Source organism: Thamnophis elegans, chromosome 4, assembly GCF_009769535.1.
Source record: "Thamnophis elegans isolate rThaEle1 chromosome 4, rThaEle1.pri, whole genome shotgun sequence".
In the NCBI taxonomy this organism is placed as follows: Eukaryota; Metazoa; Chordata; class Lepidosauria; order Squamata; family Colubridae; genus Thamnophis; species Thamnophis elegans.
The window spans coordinates 62,578,196-62,597,442 of record NC_045544.1 but is presented as its reverse complement, the minus strand read 5'-3'; the positions used below and the strand labels follow the sequence as shown (position 1 = coordinate 62,597,442).

General features: G+C 37.1%; 1 protein-coding gene across 1 annotated transcript in view; it reads left to right on the top strand.

Moving 5' to 3' along the window:
- The window catches only part of RPS6KA2 (ribosomal protein S6 kinase A2), a 148,658-nt gene that overhangs the window by 76,435 nt on the left and 52,976 nt on the right, over positions 1 to 19,247 (top strand). Inside the window, exons 4-8 of the mRNA XM_032215291.1 lie at positions 2,024 to 2,104; positions 2,994 to 3,073; positions 8,240 to 8,346; positions 10,454 to 10,491; positions 11,333 to 11,475. Of these exons, the coding sequence (XP_032071182.1) occupies positions 2,024 to 2,104; positions 2,994 to 3,073; positions 8,240 to 8,346; positions 10,454 to 10,491; positions 11,333 to 11,475 (449 nt within the window). The remainder of the gene's footprint in view (positions 1 to 2,023; positions 2,105 to 2,993; positions 3,074 to 8,239; positions 8,347 to 10,453; positions 10,492 to 11,332; positions 11,476 to 19,247) is intronic.

Sequence of the window (19,247 nt, the reverse complement as noted above, 5' to 3'; positions counted from 1 at the left end):
ATGTCTCCAAACCCTATAACAGGAATGAAGGTGACAAATCAACAGTGTTATGGTCACTCCCCACTCTAATGATGCCTCTAACTCTGCTTGATGGTATTGCTAGGGCTCAGGAGTAGAGGAGAATTAACACAGTCACATTCAACCAGTTCTTTTCTCCGGAACGACAAAACCAGATCTGAAGTCTAATGGAAAAGGATCTTTAAACAACCAATAACCAGAACATGAGTTATTCCAGAGCGATCTACATGACCTAGATTCTGGTTACATTTCCAGCAGTCTACATGGTTTCTTTCAAAGTGGATAGCACTCTCTCAAAAAAAGAACCGACATCTTTCTTCCAATCATTTATAATTGCCTTTGAAATAACAGGCAGCAAAAAGCTTTTCAATCGTTTCTTATTTCTGTTGAAGAAAGGACAGACTTGGATACATGCTGTTAGGTGCTTGTGATAGCACTGTATTATGACAAATGCAGGAATACGTTTATGTGGTGTTTCCAGGTCTTTATCTAATGTGCTTCAGTCTCTGGCAATTATGGTTGTGACTGTAGCAATTCTTGAAGAGACCCCAACCTGTGGAATCTCATGCTTTCATTCCTAAGCATGAAAAGGACAAAGGGAGACTTGCCCCAGACCGCAGGGGTTGGAAAAGGAAATTAAAGCTAGCTACAGGATTTCCCAAACCCATATTCAAATTCATAGACATGTGCACCACCATTTGCTGAGTTAAATATTGTTATTTTATAGTATTTCAGAAAACAGTTAAAGAAGAGTACTTAATAAGGTAAATACTGCATATGCAACTGCATTCAAATTTGGATCAAGACACTAATAAGTTATCTGGGATCATGTGACATAATCTAATAACTACAGCATGGCAAACTATTATGAAATACAGTTAGTCACTGTTGTGATGCATCTTCTTGTCATTTTGTAATATTAGTTTGAACCAAGAAGATGCTCCCTAATTATATTTCTGTCCCTCTTTGCAAGAAAATAAAATTCATCTCCTCTACATGGGTTTTGACTTTTTTTTTCTACTAATTGTTTGGAAAGTGCAATGTTTTATCAAGACTGTATCCAGGAAATGATGTTCCATGAGTCATCCTGTCCAATAACATTAGATCAGAAAGCATACTCAAATGTATTTAGAAGTGACCTCCAGCTGGTACCTTTTGATATGATTTGATGTTGTTATGTATCCCTGTTTCCCCAGGCAGTGAGAATTCCAGAAACCATATGTTCATTATTTCTTTCAGATGAAGGAGTATGGGAGAGTTAATACTTATTTTATTTATTATTATAAAGAAAGACATAACTGTATCGAATGGTTTACTCCAATTAAATTGCAACCCACGAAATCTTCATCTCTGTAAGACTTATTCCTGAGTAGACATGCTGAAAATTCATAGATCTCCAGAGAGTGGTTAGCTCAAAAGTTTCATCACTCTTTTTTTAATTTGTATTTAAAATTTGAAGTGATATTTTAGTGTTAGATTAGATTAGATTAAATAGTTAGATACTTCATTGCCATTTATCTTTAGCTGAGTGGATATCTCATTTTAAAAGCTGCTCTTAGCTCATTTTAGACAATCAACTTATCAACTTAACAAAGGGTGGGGAAGATTACTGTTCTAATAGTATCATTGATGTAAGGCGCATGTCTAGCAAGAAATAATAGCAATAGCAATAGCAGTTAGACTTATACCGCTTCATAATGTTCTGTATGTATGTATTGCACATATTTACAAAAAACAGGAATAATTATTTTAGGATGAAACTGTTCAAATAGGGACAATTTTGTCCTTCTGACTAGAGCATCGTGGCTTGTCTCCAGTCTGTCTAGCAATAGGAGAAATCATTAATCCTGCAAAAATTCTGACTGTATGCAAAACACATATCTTCTTTTGCTCATGATGACTGCAGTTTTTAAGTGAATTAAGTGGTAAGCCATGCAGCCCACAAAATTCACAATACAAGATTCTTAAATCTTAAATATCTTTTTTAAATTATTTTTTCCCGTAGTCCGAGATCGTGTACGATCAAAAATGGAAAGAGACATTTTGGCTGAAGTGAATCACCCTTTCATTGTAAAACTTCATTATGGTAAGATTTCTCCAATATAATTTCTCTAATACAGAATTCCTATGGCTCTATGGGCATTTTCAACTGGATACATCATACTGTACTGTTTAAAATCATAAACCATTAACCATTCAACCAGGCTTTATGTTTTGTCATCTATGATAAACAGCTTAATTTTAAAGTAAAGCCTATTATGGTTTGTTAAAAAAATCTATGGTTAAAATAAAGAGCCAGAGCCAATTTGATATAATTGTATCAGCAGAAAGGCACAAAGTCAGCTGGACAATCTTGGACAGCTAGTCCTTGCCTTACAACCACAACTGAGTCCAAAATTTCCATAGCTAAGCAAGACAATTGTTAATTAAGTTGTGCCCCATTCTATGAGTTTTTTGCCTCAGTTTTTAAGCGAATGACTGCAGTTGTTAAGTGAATTGTGCAGTTGTTAAGTGAATCTGAGATTCCCCATTGACTTTGCTTGTCGGAAACCAGCTGGGAAGGTTACAAATGGTAATTACATGATCCCAGAGTACTGTCATTAATACATACCAGTTGCCAAGTGAATTTTGATCCTGTGAGGAGGCTGTAATGGTTGTAAATGTGAAAACTAGTTATAAGCCACTTTTTCAGTGCTGTTGTAACTAAACACATGATTGTACATTGAGGATTACCTGTACCATTATTCTCTTTGCCTAGGAAGAAGGCAGTGGTAAACTACTTCTGCAAAACCTTGCCAAGAAAACTTGTCCAGGCAGTCTCTGAAAATTACCATTGCACGGGAAAAAATTGATAGGTGTAATGTCTGAACCCATCTTATCAGAATTATGCATAATAATGATTAACTCATTAGCCGCATCTAAGCACACTCAGTTAGAGTATTATTATTAAAAACTCAGCATTTTCTTCACTGCAGCTTTTCAAACAGAAGGAAAACTATATCTCATACTAGATTTCCTGCGAGGAGGGGACCTTTTTACCAGACTTTCTAAAGAGGTAAGTCCAATAAACTAAATGTTAATGTTTAAAAACAAAGCAAAAATAACAAAAAAAAACCAAAGCAATAAATTACTGTCTTTGTGTTTCTTCATAGCAGAATCCATCTTTAGAGTTTCTCCTTTGTATATGATCTGCAAATTTGGCACCTAATTTTCATGTAAACCTTATTTTTTTTAGTTCATATAGTTTTGTGAGCTGAGTGCAACCTTTGTGGAAAAATACCAAGATAAAGAAAACTGGTTTAATCAAATCTTTAAAGTGAACCAAGTCTATTTTTCTGGCAATTGTGTTTTACAAATGGACAAACTCAAATGTTATCTTTGAGAATAGGACCGTTATTTCTTTGACCTAGCTATCAAACTGATATTACCAGCAACCACTTGCAGAAACTTAATTTGTCTACAATCTCTATTTTGAGACTGGATTTAAGTTATGGCTGTGAACTTGATCTAATTTGGGACTTCTTACTTTCCCATTTCCTATTTTCAGTATCACCTAATCCAGGGCTCAGCAACCTGCAGCCGGACAGCTGCCTATATCCCCTGAACTCCTTTTTGTGCTTGCCAGAATTCCCTTTGATTCTATTGCCAAATTTTAGCAGCAATAAGAGTACTGCTGAAAATTGTTTTTAGCATTTTGAGCAGGAAATAAAGAGATTCAAATGGAAGCTTTGAAATTGATTTAACATAATTATAAAAACAAAGCAAAATCCCACCCACTCCTCAGAATCAGGAAAATTCCTGAAAGACCTCAGCCCTGTTAACATACATGACACACTCACATCTTCCCATTTTGCATTATTGGTCCCATCCAACCAATCCATGCCCTCACCCACACATATCTCTCACAACCAAAATTTGGCAATTTTTATTATAATCCAAAGCAATTTAAAAACATACACAGGACTTTCTGGCATTTTGATCAGTGCTATTAAAGCTATTATCCAATTATGGATTTTTAAATGATCTATGCAAGATGGGGTGAATTCTTGAATTCTACTTTCCTTTCTTCCTGCCTAGTTGGTTTGAACAATAGGTGACAAGTCATTTTCTTGTTCATTCTAAAAGCAGAAGTTCCCAAGAGATGAGGACCATCAAAAAGTTGTAAAAGTAGCTAATAAAATACCGTAGCAGGCTAAGATCATAAGGAATTGATTGCTGTGTCAAATTTTGCTTATGTCATCCAGACATACACACTTCTCGTTTCTATCAGCCCTGGGTACGACACACTATAAAGACTCAGAAAAACTTGGCCAGCCATTCCAGAATGTGAATAGTGATTAAAACACCATCTGAAGAATAATAGAACAGCTGGGAAGAGGAGGAGGAAGGCCTTCTGCTAACCATTTCCTGGCAACAGAGATGGCATTCACTTGATTTCTTGGAAGTGACTAGCCATCAATCATAACCATGTACTTCTTCTAGCATCCAAACACATTTTCTCTTGAAATATACCTTGCCATGTGCCATTAGCAAAAATGCCCGTGCTTCTCTTCTCCCTTTTCTCCTCCTGCTCTTTTTAGTATGTCATAATCCATAGGGCTTTGCAAAGTATTCGAAAGAGACACCTTTCAACATGCAGAAGCACCTCTTTTTTCCTCTTGTTCAAGCATCCATGCCATTTGCAAAAGTGATAGGGCTGTTGTAGAAGCTGTTTCTCTCCCTCCTCTCTCTCCTCTCCTTCTCTCTCTCCTCCTCCCTCCCTCCCTCCCTCCCTCCCTCCCTCCCTCCCTCCCTCTCTCTCTCTCTCCCAATGTGCATGCAAAGTTGTATTACATGCACATGCATAGAGAGACAGACTACAGCAACTGCTGGATGGCTGAGTGAACCTTGAAAACAATGTATGTCTTTTTAACAGTTCAAAAAGTAGTGTTTTACATATTCCCACATTGTAAAGCAGCTTTTGAATGCAATGTACAAAGGAATATGAATAATTGAACATCCACAATTTACTGATGAGGATACCAATCTAATATTTTACATTTAGTTTTACATTTAGCTTGTGTTAGAAAAACATTATTTGTTCCACCGAGCAAAATAGAGAAGTTATTCTTTTTGAAACATAATGTTCAGAATGCAATTCTATATAAATCAAAAATAAACACCATAGAATTCAGCTGGGCTTAATTTTCAGGAATATTATATTTGTGTTTTAGACATGATATTTATTCTACCTCTGCTGCTTCCCTTTCTATTTACTATGTTTTAGCTATTTGGTGGTTATTTTTGTATCTTAATTTCTACCAGTAGTCCTCAAGTTACAACTACAATTAGGGTCAGAACTTTGTGATTAAGTGAGGTGGTTATTCAGTGAGTGGCAGTCAATTTTACAACCTTTTTATTGTGGTCATTAAGTGAATTACCATGATCATTAAGTTGCAGTCATGAAGCTTCTCCCATTGATTTTGCTTGTTGAAAACCAGCTGGGAAGGTCACAAATGGTGATCACATGACCATATGACACTGCAACTGTCATAACTACATGGGTGGCTAAGACACTGAGCTTGTCGATCAGAAGTTTGGCAGTTTGAATCCCTAGTACAGGTCTCCTGCATGAGCAGGGAATTGAACTAGATGATCTCCACTGTTCCTTCCAACTCTGTTACTGTTTACAGTTGAAAAGCATCTGAATTTTTATCATGTGACCATGGGGACTCTGCAGGGCTTTGTAAATGTGAGGACTGATCATAAATTACATTTTTCAGCACCATTGTAACTTGAAACAGTCTCTGAATGAATGTTGGTAAATTGTACCTGTAATTTAGAACACACAGATAAGTCATATCTGACCTTTCTTTCTGTCCAAACATCCTTTTTCTACTGGTTTCATGGCATTCTTTCTATGCTGTCTAAATTCTGGCTTGTGAGAATATTTCATGGGAAAGAGTTTTAGTTTTCCCATGTACTGGGAAGTGATGTTTTAGTGACTGTGTGCCACATGCTAGGCTACTATAGCACTCTAGATGAAGTAGTTGTCCACTTGAGCTTTCAGCCACAGGTGGTTAGTAGCCACTCAAACTGCTTCTAGTGACTTTTCATTATCCTGAGGGGAGGGGAGATGTAAATCCACCAGTATATATCAAGGCTGTTGCTATTCGCTTACCACTGTATTACCACAAATAATAACAGCAACAATAATTTAATATGTGAGTGCAGCAAAATCGTGCATACTGATTACAAAACTAGACTGAGTTGCTAAATTGGTCATAATATAAAAATACGATTTACCTGTATTCGAAAAGTCATGGGAACATAAAGTGGAAAAAGTTGTCAAAAATGAGATCATGAAGATTTTGAGGGACCTTCAAATACAGATGGATCGACATTTGGAACACAACAGCCCAAATATCACAGTTGTAGAAAACGTCTGGGTAAACCACAATGATTACTCAGTTCTTATTGCTTTCTAAGCAGCTGTGCCAATACCAAATGGGTGTTGTCATTATCTTTGAAAAGGTGGACTTTAAAAGTCTCTTCCCGGGCGCCTTTTTTTTTACCACAGTAGAACTGCCTGCAACTGAGATCATCAAAGAATAAGACACAGTCATCCTGTAGTTATTCCTTAAATGCACCCTATCAACTTTATTTTTCTATTAAAAAAAGTAGAGGATACAAAGTTCATAATTAGCATGATGAAATCTAAACAGAATATTCTTTTCACTTGGTCCTTGCTGGCTGCTTCTTGTTCCTTTTTGTTGTGACATAAGGATTTGTTGTTGTTCGTTGTGAAGTCATGTCCAACCCATTGTGACCCCATGGACAATGTTCCTCCAGGCCTTTCTGTCCTTTACCATCCTCTGGAGTCCATTTAAGCTCACGCTCACTGCTTCTGTGACTCTATCCAGCCACTCATTCTCTGTCATCTCCTTCTTCTTTTGCCCTCAATCTTTCCTCTCCTCCAGTGAATCCTTCCTTCTCATTAGGTGGTCAAAGTATTTGAATTTCATCTTCAGGATCTGGCCTTCTAAAGAGCAGTCAGGGTTGATCATCTCTAGGACTGACCAGTTTGATCACCTTGTAGTCCAAGGGACTCGCAAGAGTCTTCTCCAGCACCATAATTCAAATTCTTTGGCGCTCAGCCTTTCTTATGGTCCAATCTTCACAGCCATATATTGCAATTGGTAAAACCATAGCCTTGACTGTACACACTTTTGTTGGCAGGGTGATGTCTCTGCTTTTTAGTATAACATAAGGATTAATCACAGATAATTGAAATCCTGGAAAATAAACCACTATGAAAGTCTTAAGCTCTTGGAGAGGGCAAACTGCATGTTTATTTTGAAAGAAAATGATGACTTCTTCATCATGGTGTCTTGATACTTTTTCTGCTTTTTATCAGTATTTAAACAACTTCCCCTATATATTTTTTTCAAAAATTGGAATCATAGCAAATGCAATCTTGTGAACGGTTAACCACATTGATTTATTTTAAAGGACATTTTGCCAATCATGTTTTGAAAAACTGATTTCTGCTGGCTTGGAGAAAACAGAATCAAATCTACTTGGCTTTTGTTTTCTCAGACTTTAAAACTATTACTGTATATATTAACAATATTGAGTAAGCTTTAAAAGGGGCATAATGCAGTCAGTTATATGAGAATTGGCATTTTTATTTTTGTGTATGAAACAGGGTGCAATACCCAATTGTGCTACATAAGACAAGGTCATCTTAAATGTTTATGGAAATTCTCAGTCATCCAGGTCATAGTTGTGTCAAATGTGCTTTTCAAGAGGCAACTGGACTTTCTTGTCCAGTTGCCTCTTGAAAAAGCACCTTTGGGTCCTCTCTAAATGGTTTTAAGATCATTCCATTTAGCCTAATGTTGTCAACAATGACTGGTAGTAGCTGTCCACAGTTTCAGGCAGAAATTTGTCCAGCTTTATCAGTAGATACCACATCTATTTCATTTTTTATTTCTTGTTAACTTTACTATGGACCCTCCACCTAATTTAATTCCTTCTAATTCTAAATTGCTTCTGTTCTATTTGCGGAAGTTATGGTTTGTCATTGTTCCTTTAAAAAAATCCATAGGGTTAATCTAAAGTTAGCCTTGATCCTAAGCTATGACCATTCTAAATTACATTGACTTTAATGATTCCCTTTAAATATGACTGAATCTAGCTCCTGTATATTATGCACTCTTTGATATTTTCTCATTTCCAGGTAATGTTTACAGAAGAAGACGTTAAGTTCTATTTAGCTGAGCTGGCCTTGGCTTTAGATCATCTTCATGGTCTGGGTATTATATACAGAGATTTGAAACCAGAAAAGTAAGTTATTACAGAAACACAATAGTTTAAATAAAGTCATTTTGTTATAGTCACAAAATGTACATGAAATTATACAAGATCTAATAATCATTCTATCTCCTAAATTGTCTAATCCAAAATGAACAGGCAGAATTACCCCAGAGAAGCAAAAATATATATGCCACACCCACTCTGATGATCTGACATCTCCAGCCTGTGCTGCATGAAAGATAATTATCTCTACTGCAAATTGTATTTTTAGTGTATTAAGAACAAACGCGAAAGAACATGGAAGTATTTATAAATGATTGGTAGGCTTCTAACATACGTAATACTTCTTAGTCAAGTAAGATGTTTCACATACTGTCAAGAAAATAAATATATTGCAGCATCTGGTCAAGAGTAAGATAGATGATGAGAAAGAAATTACTGAAGCCCATGGAAGCTCAACTGGGATATTTGTTTCAAGAGTCTAAATGTTCAATATATCTCATCTAGAGGGTATTATTTCAGGGGAAGATTCTGAAAATGCTTTTTTTTTTAAAAAAAAAAATTGCCTGTAAAAACATTTCATTTCATTTCATTTATTGAATTTCTACGCCGCCCAATTCCGAAGGACTCCGGGCGGCTTACAGAAATGAAAATATTAAAAAAGAATTTAAAAACGATAGGACACAACAAAGTTAAGAAGAAGCACAACATACACCCAATCAAAGGGGGGCTGGACCTCAGTCAAGAGGTCAACAGCCCCAGGCCTGCCGGGAAAGCCAGGTTTTAATAGCTTTGCGGAAGGCCATGAGAGTGGGTAGGGCCCAGATCTCTGGGGGCAGCTCATTCCATAGGGCCTGAGCGGCAACAGAGAAGGCCCTACTCCTAGGTGTCGCCAGCTGGCATTGTCCTGCTGAAGGCACCCGGAGAAGGCCCATCCTGTGCGATCTTATTGGTCTAAGGGAGGTATGTGGCATGAGCATATTGTTAATTGTTCTGATCTTAAGAAATACATTCCATTAAAAGTCATTATCCTCAGCACTCATACTACTCTCTTGTTGTAAGATGAATCTGTCCAGGATAGAAAGCTCACTATTCTTCTTCTTTTAATGATCCCATAATCCCTTGAAGGGTGGAGTTTGGTCAATTGAATGGTGCTAGCAGAGTGTTTACTGTCGGATGCCCTTCCTGTTGCCAGTGCGGAATTTTGTTCAACAGATTTATTCTTATTATGCCTAGAAAGAGAAATATCTACCTCAACCCAGGATTGAACTCACAGCCTCCTGATTGTGAGGCAAGAGCACCACACCACTCTAGACAGAAAGCTCACTATGTTCTTCCCATATTTGAAATAAACCATACTTTTGTCTCAATTTCCTGTCCATGCTGACTAATTTCAAGTAAATACTTTTAATTTTTCAGAATATGCTACTTTTCCATTCCCTGAGCATCATTTAAATTATCAAGGACAACATCACTGCCTCTTTTTGCAAAAAAAACAAAACCAAAGCGTTGATAAGCGTTAGAAAGAAAAAAACAATGTACAGTCACGTCTCTTTTTTATAGAAGGATTAATTGCTGTTGGTGTTCTCTGAATTATCTATAGATCAAGGAATCACAGAACTGGATTGTATTCTTAAATATAGTATTATTAAGAAGCAAGTGGTGCAACTGGTATACAACCATTATTCAAGGAAGCAAGATTTGTCAAAAGGCAACACATAAAGGATAAAATAGTATTTATTAAATAATAGTAGCGACAACTGTTAGTATTGGTTATTCATTTGTGTGCAATGACAGTCTCTTATCAGCCTGCCAAAATTTTATAGAAGATGACTTCCTTTTAAGTTACTTTTCATGACAAAAGATAACTCTACCTAAAAAAGAGACAGTGTCGTTTTCTTTTTCAGGCAGTCTTATTTCAAGCAACAAATCTTGAGATGGGGGAATTATGTGATGTATCTCTTCTTAATTTCATTCTTAAAGGATGAATATAAACAAATTTGAAGAATGCATCACTACACATAGGAAGAGGAGAGGAAAATCAAGAATATTGTTTGTCATTGTTCAAATTACAAGTTACAGTTCTAGGCATCTGCTTTGGTTTAATATACTAACTTTTCATTACGTTGTCTTCTAGCATTCTTCTAGATGAAGAAGGGCACATTAAGATTACAGGTAAGGTCACCTTTCTATAGCAGCTGGTATTTGCATTATCTATCATACAGTACATCAGCTTGATGACAGAGCGCCTAGCACTTTTGGGTTGCCATCAGGACCTCAGGCTCATTATGAAGGACACCTCATTGCTGCTTTAATTTTAGCACTCCTAGCAGAGTGAAGCAGCCATGATAACAATGTGCCCAACAACATTCTGAAATCGTGAATAGTAAATATTCATCTGACTAACTTGGAACTTTACTTCTGCGACCAGATAAGTGTGCAGGTTCAAGAGAGCTATTTGCTTAAGTAGACATTGTCAGTCTTCAGTCCTGGGAATATATCAGACTGATGTGAGTTGAAATTCAAAACTGCAAGAAAGAAATAGCTATGGATAGATGTACTTTTGGTGCACTAATAAAGGTAGTCCTTGACTTACATTTGTTTAGTGACAGTTCAAAGTTGCAATGGCACCCAAAAAATGACTTATGTCTGTTTTTCACAGTTCCACCATTGCAGCATCCCCATGGTCACATGATCAAAATTTGGATGCTTGGCAACGGACATGTATTTATTACAGTGTCCCAGGATCATGTGATCACCTTTTGCAACCTTCTGACAAGCAAAGGCAATAGGGAAGCGAGATTGACATAACAACCATGTTACTAACTTAACCACTATAGTGGTTCACTTAACAACTGTGGCCAAAAAGAAATCGTAAAATGAGACAAAGCTCACTTAACAACTGTTTTGCTTAGCAATAGAAATGTTAGGCTCAGTTGGGGTTGTAAATTGAGGACTACCTACACTTTGTTTGGAATATTCAATATAACTAATAGTATATATTCATTTTTTTAAGATTTTGGCCTGAGCAAGGAAGCCATTGACCATGACAAGAGAGCTTATTCGTTTTGTGGGACGATAGAATACATGGCTCCAGAAGTGGTCAACCGGCGAGGGCACACCCAAAGTGCAGATTGGTGGTCCTTTGGTGTCCTAATGGTAAGGGGAGAACTTTTTTGCAATTCGCTAACTGACACATCAGTACGAGAATGTAAGCTTATTGTGAAGAGCATATTTATGAGTTTGGGAATTTTTTGCATTTACTTGACTCCTCTCAATTTTATCACCACTGTGGATTAGCTCAAAACTTTGTTTAGATCCATTGATTCCAATGATTGTATGTTTGAGAATGACTAATTCTGGCTTCAGTCCTATTAAATTCTAAAAAAAATGATCAGGATATTCGTTCTTCTAGCTCAGTATGGCTTACTGTAAGAGGCAAAGTCTTAAGTAGAATCTTTTCCACACCCTAGGGATTATTCTTCTTCAAGTGAAAGCATTCAGGATTAAATCCAGAGTCTGTTTCATGAAAAACTGCAAACTGGATATCCGTATCTAAATATAAATGTGGAGTAAAAATTGACTGCAGATGTTTAGAGCCATTTCCTGTATTGTGTTAACATCAATCCTCTTTTGTCCTAAAATGTGATTTCAGCCCTTATAGCTCCTGCAGTCCAGATATTCATGACTTTTCAATCCATAATCATACAATTGATGTAATTTAACTAGCAGACTGCATAATTTGTACAGTTTTTCACAGTTGTGTGGGTAGTTTGGGAGGTACCAGCCACTGCTGTCTCCAAGGGCACTATGGGCATTCTTTATTCTGGATGAAAAGCTGCCATCAACCTTTGTAGGGTTTTTTGTAGTTTCTTCCTGAATTTTGTTGCTTTCATATTTAATTTTGCATGGAAGAAGTCTATATCTTTAGGTAGAAGTAATCAATGAACTATCAGCATGCATCTACTGAAGCATTCTCATCAAGAAATCACCAGTATTGTAATTCATTGGTGATAAAAGTAGTATGTAGGAAGTTGTACAAGTCAGACTGTTAAGGTTTTCATTTCTGTCATTTGACCATCTTGGCAACTAGCTATTGCCAAAGCAAAATGTTTGTTCATTAATTTAGATAATATATTAAATAAGATTTTATGCCCTGGGTTTTTCCCAGCCTTTTATTTTCCTTTTAATTCCAGTTCCAGTACTTTTCTTCTTTGCCCTAGACAGGTTTCATTGAGACACTTGATATGTCACACAAGGCCGAATGCTGATACAGAGTAAATCTTAAGCTGGGTTTGCACCAGTGGTGGGATTCAATTTTTTTTACTACCAGTTCTGTGGGAGTGGCTTGGTGGGCGTGGTGCAGCTTGATGGGCATTGCCAGGGAAGGATATTGTAACATCTCCATTCCCTCCTCACTCCAGGGGAAGGATACTGCAAAATCCCCATTTCCTTCCGATCAGCTGGGACTCAGGAGACAGAAAATAGATGGGGTGGGGCCAGTCAGAGATGGTATTTACGGACTCCTGGGGGCGTGGCCTGTTGCCGAGGAGGGCTCCACCGAGCTCCTCAGAGATCTGGTCTGTATATCTAAATAAGATCATAGATAGCACCCCTTTTTGGCTAAGAAAGGGGCAGGGAGGATAGCTCCGTAGACTAGGGTCTATTCGTAAGCCACAGCCTTTTTCTTTTTTTTTTGGCTGTGGAAGAGATTAGATCCAGCCGAAGCGGAGCTTTTATCTCCGGCCAGTTCTTCTCAGCTGCCTTTTTTTTTTTTTTGGCAGCCCCAGACAGGCTAGCCCCCCCCAGGACAAAACAAAGTTTTCTCAAGCTAGATTTGATACGGGAGGGTACCACCCCTGTGAGATTTATGCTTTTATTACTATCTTAAATACCAGCCATTCGTCTTAAAGACTTCTTTGTTTAAATAGACTTCAAAATGGCGATTTCTCTCCGTGGATGATTACTGGATGTACTTAGCCGGGTTTATCTTCCTGCAGACCGCTCCTTAACAAAACAAACTCTTTTTCTTTGGAAATAGAGGGGAGCGAAGCGCTGCTTACTTGTTTATTTATTATGGCACCCAGATCAAAGAAGCGTCTTGCTACAAATGTGTTTAAAGAATTTAAAGAATCTTTTTTGGAAACACAGCCTTTGTCTCCTACGCCCTCTACTGGAGAAGTTTTAACACAGGAATATCTCTTTAAAATACTTAATACCTTTAAGCAAGAAATTAAGGAATTTGTATTGCAACTTTATGATGATCTAAAATCTAAAGTTAATCAAATGAAGGTGAATACGTTTGCAGCCGTGTCTGCCCTGTCAGATTACTCTGCTGAAATAGAGAACAAATTGGAAAGTCTGGAGAAGGCTAATTTTAACTTGACCACCAATATTCAAATTTTACAAGAAAAAATTAAAAATAACGAAGAACAGCTTATGATGCTAAATTTTGATAGGAAGGCATTTTCAATAAGAGTCAGAGGATTCCGTGAAAAGGAGCAAGAGAATTTGAAACAGACCTTTGCTGAAGCCTTCAGCCATGCGCTGGGAAGCCCGGGATTTAACTTTGATGGGCAGATTCGGAAAATCTATCGCCAGAACTCATTGATAGCGGAACAGCGACAGCTCCCGAGGGACATAATTATACATTTCTCTACAAAAGAATCTAGAAACGCGATTGTGCAAAAGTTTCATAATAACAGTCTCCGAGTTGATGACCAGGACGTGATTGTCTTCAAAGATATACCTTTCCAGATGTTGAAAGCAAGAAGGGATTACACTTTTTTAACTAAAGAGCTTAGGAGTCAACAGATTCGATACAGATGGGAGGCCCCTGCCGGCATCACGGTTACATTTGAGAATCAAAGATTTCGTCTTAATTCTGTTTCGGAGGCTCAAGATTTCTATTGTAGGATTCTGAAGGGGGACTTCCTGACGCGCTTGGAAGAGAGGAGAGACAAGCGGAAGGAGAAAGCAAACGGCTGGCCATGCGGCTGCAAGATGGAGGGGGTAGCCCCTCCTCCCTCGGAGAAGCAGAAGAACGCAGATCGAGAATTTAGATACTTCAAAAGACTTCCTAAAGTTGAGGACTGAATGGGGGTTTGAGACCTCTCTCCGGTAGAAAAAGTGGACTAATTTTTATCAGAAGGGAAAGCTGGGTGAAACTACTTTGAGCTAGATTCTAAAGTAACGTTAGCATAAATTTGATAGTGGTTAAAAGAATGCGGAATGATTTATGTTGTTTAAACTTTGTTAGATGGGACTATTTTAAAATAGAAGGTTAACTGACTCTTGCCGAAAGTATTATTTGAATATGATCCATGCTATTTAACTTTTATTTGAAGGGAAAGTTGGTTGTAATAGTTCTGAGTTATTTTTCAAATAAACGCTAGTATAAATTTGATAGTGGTTAATATTAGACAAGCAAGAGATGAGGGTAAAATGCATGTGAAATGAACTACGTTCTTTGAGGTAAATACCAGACAAGCAAGGGAAGAGGGCAAAATTTACGTTGTTTAAAGCTTATTAGAACAGGAAGCCGCTTGGGATTAACTGTAAAAAGAATGTGGAAACTTTGTTAGAAGCGACTACCTTAAAATAGAAGGTTAACTGACTCTTGCTGAAAGTATTATTGGAATATGTGGAATGATTCATGCTACAAATCGCTCTGAGTTATATCTTAAACAAATGGTAGTATAAATTTGATAGTGGTAAATATCAGACAAGTGGGGGATGAGGGTAAAATACATGTGGAATGAACTAAGTTATTTAAATCCTATTAGAAGGGGAAGTCGGTTGGAATTATCTTAAGATAGAAATTGATTCCTGTGTAAGGTAATATCTGATCTACGCTGCTTAACCTTACTAAGAAGGGGAAATCTGGTTAGATTATTTTGAATTATTGTTTGAAAAAGGGGTAAAGAAAGATCATTTACGTTGTTTAAATTTTACTAGAAGGGAAAGTTTGATTACTTGTCTGTAAAGTTATATTTGAATATATGGCATGATCCACGCTGCTTAAATCTTATTGGAAGGGATCATGAGGTTTAGGAAGGGAACGGGAGAGCCTACAGAAGGTCGGGGTAAATAGCAAAGAAGTAAGAGATGAGAATAAAACATAGATAGAATGATTTATACTATTTAAGCATAGATAAAGATGGGGGGCTGAGATCAACACAAAGAGTGGTTTCTTTTTTTTCTTTTTTCTCTTTTCTCTTTTCCTTTTTTTTTTCCTTTTTTTTTCTTTCTCTGCTTTTCTTTTTTTTTTTGATATATTACTTTTATTTTTTAATCCATATGTATACAAGATATTTTAGATAGAAGGTAGTGCCAGGTGTGGGCCCTGGGAAGTCGGGAGGATTAGGGATGGGGATTGTGGGGGGTGGGGTGGGGGGGTGTTAACATAGTTTTAACAAGAACAAGAATGTATTTATATACGGTGTTCTTTTTTTATTATTATTATTATTATTATTTTTTCCTTGGTTCATTTTACTTTTATCAGATCAAACAACACTCGAATAAAGGCATACACCAAGGAGGGAGGTAGAGGGAAGGAAGAGGGAGGAGTAAGGAAGGAGTAAGGGGAATGTAAGGAGTAAGGGGAATGTAAGGAGGGTGTCTGGGGAGTAAGGGGAGAAGGAAGGTTTGAGGGGAAAGGGAAGTAGGAGGGGAGTGTTAGAGGGAGAAAGGAAAGTTGGAGGGGGTAGATGGGGTGTATGGAGGAGGTGGGGTTGTGAATGATGAGTTGTGTTTCCTTTTTACTTGTTCGTTTTCCCTTTTTCTTTTTTTCTTTTTTTTTTCTTTTCTTATAGTAAATACCCTGTATATAAATGATTGCAAATGGAATGTGAAAATTGAATAAAATATTTTGAAAAAAAAAAAAAAAAAAAGAGATGGTATTTACCGGTTCTCCGAACTACCAAAATTTCTGTTACCAGTTCTCCAGAACTGGTCAGAATCTGCTGAACACCCCTCTGGTCTGCACATTGTGTTAACCCTGTTTAAGAAATATTTAGGAAAAAACTGAATGTGTACGTAGATGATGATGATGATGATGATGATGATGATGATATCCATTCAGTTGGGTTTTACTCTTGGCAATTCTATGGGCCACCTCCCTCCACATCATCATGATCTTGCACTATGTTTTTGTGTTTTTCTATGCTATATTTGTTGTCAGCTTTGATGGTGACATAAATAATAGGTCAGCTTTCATAGTTCAGCGTGATGTGCCTGTTTTAGAGATGAAAATTGTTCCTAATCTGTTCTTACAGACCTTTGCACCCTGGTTCTCCCTGCCTGCCCATCTTGATACTAATTCTTTTGCCATGGAATTGACTGCAAAACTTTCCATTTTCTTATCAAATCACTGTTTCCCAGTTCTCAACTTTCTGTAACTGTGACTGAGTTTTTTTCTGCAGTTTTTCCACTCTGCCCTCTTTTGTGGAGGGTTTACGCACTTCCAAAGCTGTATATTTTCTCTCTTTCTTTTTTTTTAAAATATCTAATCCAATTGGAGTAGGAGAGCACTAGCATGTTGGCTTCTGCCAAGCTATGGCTCATTAGGGAAGTGCAGCATCCCCATCCCTAGCCTGCTGTTGCTAGGAGACAGGAGAGCTTTATTTTATGGACAGTTGAATTAATTTTTTTTTAAAGAGTGGTCGAAAGAGAGGGAAATTAAATTGCCAGAGATTGGTCTTTTAAGGATTATGAAGTGGCTAACCAGTCATTCAGAAACCGAAAGTTTCTGAAAGAAGAACTGGAAATGCATGTATTTAGGGAAGAAATAAGACATTGGAACCTTATCAGAAGAAGGAGAAAAGAGACCACTTGGAAGGCAAAGGTGTTAGGGAGCAACTGGATGTAGCTTGGGGCCACTTAGGGCTGTTGTGGCTGAAAATGGTTCAGTTCTCCATGAATTGATCATTTTTAAAATTTCTGTTTTCATTGTGAGACTATGTCCTCTGTTTCTGAGGCTGAAGCCAGCCAAAGGAGGGTGTGTTTATGACCAGAGTTTAGTGATAGATTACATGGATTTTCTTTTTTTATATAGTTTATTTATATATTTTCCATTAACATATATAAGTGCTTTGTGAACAGGGTATTGTCTGAGTCAGTTGCTTACATAATAAAGTTTTCCAAGATCCTAATTTCTACTTCTATTATCCAACCATTTATATAACAAATCCCATATTTGGAAATATTCTGTATTTTCCTTCTCTTTATCTTTAATGTCAGTCTACCTATTTCGAACAATCTAATTTTTTTTTTCAATTACATCTTCTTCTCTCAGTGTCTCCTCCTTTTTACAATACTGTGCAAATACAATTTTTGTTGTCATCAAAAATGCAATATTAAATACAAATTTCCTTTATTATATTTTTCTGGGATTATACCTAATACTATATTACATGGATTTTCATGCAGAAGGTAATGCGGTCTTTCTTCTCATATCATTATATTAAACTGAAAAACATTACTGCACAAAATGCTGAAGAATCACTGTTAGTTGGCATTAATGGACTAGGAAAACATTGTCCAACCTAAGAATCACTATGGAATATATATTCAATAGCACTTATTCAATCATAAGTGTTTAACCAGAAATAGCCTACTTCTCAGCATTCACAAGTTCCTATCAGTTATAGTAGCCATTTAATAGCATTTTTATCCCCTACCCCAATTTTTTTAAGTGGGGGAGTCATAATAAAGCATCCTCATGAAGTCTTACTGAACATTTGATTAAAAGGCCATAATGCCTAGAAACTTCTTTTCATTAATACCTCTCTGTTGTGCACATCTTGAAAAGCCTTTCGGGACTCTGCTGGGAAGTGTATAATTTATGCATTTTTAGGCCCCTCTCCCTGTAAAAACTTCATTCATTCTGTTTCATCCTCTGAATTGTGATGGAGCCATTATTCAAGGCAACATCTACAGCCTCAAACAATAGTTGGCTTCTTTTTATGGAAGTAACCTTAGACAATGTCAGACAGCATCTGATGCCAGATTATAGAAACTGCAACCATTATGTCTATATTATTTCGGAACTACAGGAAATGCCAGAAATGTGACACAAACAGACAGATTCATCCTTAAGAGGCATTGTTTTCCTACCCTCACATGAAGAAGGTTTTAGCTCAAGCCAAGGGTATCTACAAGAAGAGATTGTAAAGGAATTTAAAGCTGATACGAGCAACAAGCCGTTTAATCAGGAAGTTAGTCAAGAAGTTTGCAATCTAAAGATAGAAGGAAGCATGAGAAAGAAACTCATCTTTATTGTGTTTAATATAAAAGAGGAGATAGGAACTTGCATTGACTTTCAAGATTCTTTTAATAAATTGTACCACAATAATGTATTCTGCAAGGTCTGCTTTTTAACCAGGCCTACCTGAAATGCCTAGTAGGCATGTTTTTTTTAAAAAGGCAAAAAAAATGTCTGCAGTCATGCAATTGAAACCTGACCCTGTTTTATGTGCCTAAATCACACAGTCATCACCTCCTCCCCTTCCTGCCATGAGCTGTTACCTTTCAGAAATGTTAGAATTCAACTCCTGTTAATCACAAGGTAGAATAGGGAAAGGACTGAAATATAATAATATTTAGTGGTATGGCTTTCAGCTTTTAATGAGACGTGTCACCATCTCCTCAGATGAATTTGCCCTCCTAAGAGCAGACAAAACCCTGGGAGACGGGAGAGGTCTGTTCTCAGAACCAACAAGAAAGAGCGAAGTTCTTCTGCCTTTTGGATCGCACCCACCTGGAACCTAGTGGTGCACTTCTGGACTAATCCAGAAATCCAAGTCTTTGAGAAACTTCTCCCTAGTGCATTGTTCTCTTTCTAGAGCCAGGTTTAGGTATTTGGAAGACAGTGTCCTGAAATCCACATTGCTCTTGCATCTTTGATCATACCAACCGTGTAGGGCTAGACT